The 5,740-nt window shown below is 31.4% G+C and overlaps 1 protein-coding gene across 5 annotated transcripts in view; it reads left to right on the top strand.

Annotated features, from left to right (window-relative positions):
- Positions 1-3,498, top strand: part of ptprz1a (protein tyrosine phosphatase receptor type Z1a) — a 58,541-nt gene extending 55,043 nt beyond the window's left edge. For all 5 annotated transcript variants that reach the window (XM_084094118.1, XM_084094122.1, XM_084094121.1 and 2 more), the window contains 2 exons: positions 1,499-1,634; positions 2,698-3,498. In XM_084094118.1, coding sequence (XP_083950244.1) covers positions 1,499-1,634; positions 2,698-2,841 — 280 coding nt within the window. In that variant the 3' untranslated portion in view covers positions 2,842-3,498. The remainder of the gene's footprint in view (positions 1-1,498; positions 1,635-2,697) is intronic.
- Positions 3,499-5,740: the final 2,242 nt, after the last annotated feature.

Below are 5,740 nucleotides of genomic sequence, written 5' to 3'. Positions count from 1 at the left end.
ACTTATTAGTGTTTTTAGTGCAATTAGCCTATGCCTAATGGTTTTCAAGTTATGAGCGTTTCGTACTTTCCACCGCTGTAGCGCCCCCGTCAGGCCGATCGGGGCGAGCCTTGGTGACGTTGTAGGCGGTGTGAGTACTACCAGCCCTCAAAGTTTCAAGTCTCTACGACTTACGGTTTGGTCTGCCCGATCACTTTTAGGGGAGAATGCTGATCCTAGGAAATTTTAACAATTCCAATAGGCTTTCAGCGTTACGCACTTGAACTCCTAATAAGAAGAGACATTTAGTAAATAATTATTGGAAATTGTTTAATTTGTATTCAGCGGACAGTGAATCTTATGTTAAGGGCCAAACTTTTGAAAATAGGTTTCAAAGTGAACGTTTTTTAAGACGATACCGTCATCGTCTCTGTGTAAACAAAAAACACAAATTTGTGAAAATGGTGACGTCATGCGCGTGCGTATTTCGTGTTCAGTCTATAGGTGCATGTAGTATTTTTTACAAAGTGACATCGCCCCCTACTGCCCTGGCATCAATAATGGTGTTTTTAGTCGTTTTCGCTGAGCCGCATGAACTGGGATCATTTTGACGACTTTGTCGGCTGTACGCGAAAAACTTTTTCTTTTTTAGTACATCAATGTCATGTAAACATACCGTCAGATGTATATTTGAAAGAATTCTCTTATGCTCACCAAGGCTGCATTTATTTGATCAAAAATTTTGTATACTGTAATATTGCTTGGATATTGTGGAAACTTGGGCACTTTTTTTTCAGGATTATTTATTTGTATGTTATAAAAAATACATAATTTTTTGGAAATAGAATTCTTTTGTAACACTGTCTTTACTGTCACCTGTGATCAACTGAATGCATTCTTGCTGAATGAAAATATACATTACTTTCCAAAAAAGAAGAAAAATCTTACTGACCCCAACATTTTTAAAGGTATAAATAAATAAAGATATAACACTTTTCATTATAAGTATTGTTCCAAAGGCATATTCCAGAGAATATATTAATAATACAACAACAGTGCAAAGTATTCATGTTTTTACAGTGCAAGTAAAGAGAGATGAAAGACATTTCATCACATATTTTTCCAGTAACTGTTAAAACTAAATGTCAAATGCAGATTTATTTTAATTACTTTTAAAATACCATTACATTTTGATTACTATTGGTCCTTTTTATTATTTTAATTTATATGAATATTTTTTTACAGGACCCCCTTGTGGCTCACTGGGAGTCTCTGGAAAACCTTTGCTTTATATAATTTTTTTAATCAATACTTTGCAGTATTGAATAAAATACTATTATGCATTTAACTAGAAATATTTCAAATTATATTTCAAGGTAATAAGTCGGGAGCACGTTTATAATGCCTGAAAATGCTGCGTGGGTTGGCGGCTCGCTAGGATTAAGAACTGAACATGCTTTATTTATTATCGATTAGTTTAGTAATGTCCAGGTCTTGATTTCTGCTTGTGTATCTGCAGAAATGGCGGTGTGACTGCGGGAACGTTCTGTGCGCTGTTCACTCTCCTGCAGCAGCTTGAGGCCGAGAGCGTGGTGGACGTCTACACGGTGGCCAAGATGATCAACCTCATGAGGCCTGGAGTCTTCACTGACATTGTGAGGCTTCATCTGGCTGCTTTCTTTCAATAGAGCTTGTATAACAAGCATTTCTTTTATTGGGTTATAGGACTTGTATTTACACAAAAAACATCAATGCTTACCAAACACAACGATTTTGGCTATATAGACATGAATTCTGATATATGTTAAGAGGATTTTTTTATTTTATTTTTTTATTAATTTATTTAATATATATTTTATAAATTTATAAATATTTTATATTAATATAGATGATTTAGAATTATACATTATATATGAAAGTATATGTAATATTTAAAATGGAATATATATATATATATATATATTCTTTAAAATGTATTAAATATAAACAGGTATTTATTTTATTGGATTATTTTATAGGTCTATATTATGTTCTTGGGCAACTACTTTCATAGTATGTATGAGCTCTTTTATATTTGAAGTAGGGCTGTCAAACGATTAATCACGATTAATCGCATCCAAAATAAAAGTTTGTTTTTACATAATATATGTGTGTTTACGGTGTATAATTATTTTCTATATATAAATACACACACATGCATGTATATATTTAAGAAAAATTTGTTATTTATATATAAAATATTTATATATAATATAAATTATATATAATATAAATATATATACACAGTATATACATGCAAATATTTCTTAAATATATACATGCATGTGTGTGTATTTATATATAGAAAATAATTATACACCGTAAACACACATATATTATGTAAAAACAAACTTTTATTTTGGATGCGATTAATCGCGATTAATCATTTGACAGCCCTAATTTGAAGATATTTATTTTTGTAAATGTAGTGTTTTCCATGTGTCTGCAGACTTTTGGCATTTAGACATTTTAAAGGAAATGTAGCAACTTATTTTTCTCTGCATATCTGGAGTTGGCAGCAGTTACGACAAGGAAAAAGTCAGTCATTAATAATCCTGCCCTGAGGTGGAATTAACTCAAATCCACAAGGGAAAATGGAATATTTTGAGTGGTATGTTGTGGTCAAACTACCAACATGTTCTTATATGTTTTTTTCCCCCGTTTTTTTTGGACGGATAGGATCAGTATCAGTTCCTCTACAAAGCCATCCTAAGTTTGATCAGCACCCAAGAAGACGAGCGAGCGCTTCAGTCCTCTGACAACAACGGCACGGTCCCAGGAGGCGTCTCGAGTGCGGCCGAGAGTCTGGAATCCTTGGTGTAACCATAGTGATGAGCCGGCGCAGGAAAAAGACTCGTTTTTTTCTATCAAAGAATGCTCTTGTTTTCCCCCAGTCCATCTCTGAACTGATAGCGCTCTGCTGGATGCAGCGCTGTCATTAAATGTGTGCCTTTGTACACTCTGTGTTTTTATTAATTGTTTCTCTCTTAAACCGCCACTTTGTTCTAATGTCTGATATACTAATGTCTTTTCATAGAGTCTCGTTGTATTTATTTGCTTAAAAGCTTGTTTAAAGGGAAAACAACTTTTTTTATTTTAATAAGACTGTTTTTTTTATTAGTGTATCTTTTGTAGTAGAATTTCAGCCACTGTTTTTCATACAAATATACAAAGAAAGTGGCAAAATCAGTCATGGATAAGGGCAGGAAATAATATTCTAATGTGTAAATAATATTACAGCAACAACGTCGATGGACCAAATTTCTATTTATGTCTAGAATTTTATATTTGAGGCAATAGTGCTTTACAAGGCGAGGCTGCGTTTTAATAATTTAGTCACATCTGAAATGGTGTTTTAATATTTCTGATGCCTCACTGTTTTGTTACTGACGTAAGATGAAGCATTACACACTGACACTGTTTAGCTGTACAAGAGCTTTTGTCTGTTTGTAGGATTAAAAGAAACAAGAAAGCACACAAGTAGACTGGGCTGTTCATGACGGATAGAACTTCAGAATTTCTGTTTTTTGACAGTATCTTGAAAGGAATATTTCATGTTTAATAATGTTGATTTACTTAGTCCTCTCTTAAGAAACTAAACAAAACTGGGTTACAGTGAGGCATTTACAATGAAAGTTAATGGAGCCAATTTTAAACATTAAAATACTTTAAATAGTTCAATAGTATAGCCATAACAATATGAGTGTTAACATGATTATAAAGATTTTTTTTTTAAAAAGTTCTATCCAATATAAAACCCTAAAATGACTGTAAAGTTGACAGGAAAAACTTTACAGAACAAATGTGTAAATGTAATTTATTCCTGTAATGGCAAAAAAGAAAATAGAAATATTTAAATGTCTTCACTGTCACTTTTGATCAATTAATGCATCCTTGCGGAGTAAAAGTATTAATTTCTTTTAAAAAATCTGCCCCCCAACCATTGATATATACATATAAATATTTGTGTTTTTGTGTATATATACATATATATACACACACAAACACACACATATACATTATATATATATATATATAAATAATTTGTACACACATAACTTTTATGATTGATGTGATTAATCGATTTGACAGCACTATATATATATATATATAACTATATATATATATATATATATATAACTATATATATATATATATATATATATAACTATATATAACTATATATATATATATATAACTATATATATATATATATATAACTATATATATATATATATATAACTATATATATATATATATATAACTATATATATATATATATATAACTATATATATATATATATATAACTATATATATATATATATAACTATATATATATATATATAACTATATATATATATATATAACTATATATATATAACTATATATATATAACTATATATATATAACTATATATATATAACTATATATATATAACTATATATATATAACTATATATATATAACTATATATATATATAACTATATATATATATAACTATATATATATATAACTATATATATATATAACTATATATATATATAACTATATATATATATATATATATAACTATATATATAACTATATATATATATATAACTATATATATATATATAATACAAGCAGGTATATAAGCAGGTATATATACAAGTATGTGTGTGTGTGTGATACACATCACTTATGTCAATTAAAAATGAATGTAAGTGCTTTTATAAAACTGTAAGCTTCAAATTTCTGCGTTAATACTTCAAAATTGGCTCCTTTCACCTCCATTTTAAGTGCCTCGCTGTATTTTCTTTTTGTGGAAGAAAACAAGGGATGAGTCAAAATTTTGTATTGAACCCAGAATAATGCTTTTGTATAATATTGTGCTTTTTTTGGTACCAGTTTATCTTTGAAGATCTTTAAAGTCTCCACAATATCCTGTAAGATTGTGGTCTTCATCTGCCCTCGGGACAGACTCGTGTTGATTACAGTCTCCAGACAGAAGCCGCTTGGCTCGTGTGAGCTGTTAATTCTCAACTTGCTTTTCTTGTTACTTCGGCATCCTGATTGCCAAACTCCCGAGAAGGTCGGAATAACAGTCCTTCAGTCTTCTCCATCTGGCTCAGGAGGTCAGAAAAAGAGAACAAAGGCAGGTTTCCTTAAAGACGTTCGCCAAATAGGGTTGTTTTTCAATTAATTTCTGCTTCGGCCCTCCTCAGATTCATCTTGGCTTAACCCAACGAGACCATGTTTCTGGTGGCGATCGGGTCACTTCTTATTAAGCCACTGCATCTTCAGGAACCGATTATTATAAGTCCGTGGCTTAGGGGTTTGGTGACAAAGATGGCAGCAACATGGAGTTATGGAATAATCCCTTTGAAGAATTGCTTGTAATTATTCCCAAATTCTAATCCAGTCTTAAGAGCAAAAGGTTACTCATTTACACAAAAATATGGGTCAAATGGCCAGACACAGTCTTGAGCGGCTACTGGTACCTTCATTTGCATTTTTAACTTCTAATAATTACAGACCCAATTATCCTGCGCTTGGTGGCCTACTTTATAGTGACCGCACACCGTGAACAATGCAGATTGCGTTTATGGCCGCCACCGGGCAGTCGACACGCGGGGATGGATGAGGGGGGTGAAGGGTAACTTCCTCTCATTTCTGTCTAATGAAGATGACAAACAATATTTCAGATGTTCATCTGACGAAAAACAAGGAAAATAAAACGGA

The sequence above is a fragment of the Abramis brama genome (genome assembly GCF_963993115.1).
Source record: "Abramis brama genome assembly, chromosome: 20".
NCBI lineage: Eukaryota > Metazoa > Chordata > Actinopteri > Cypriniformes > Leuciscidae > Abramis > Abramis brama.
This window is presented reverse-complemented; position numbering and strand designations above follow the sequence as displayed.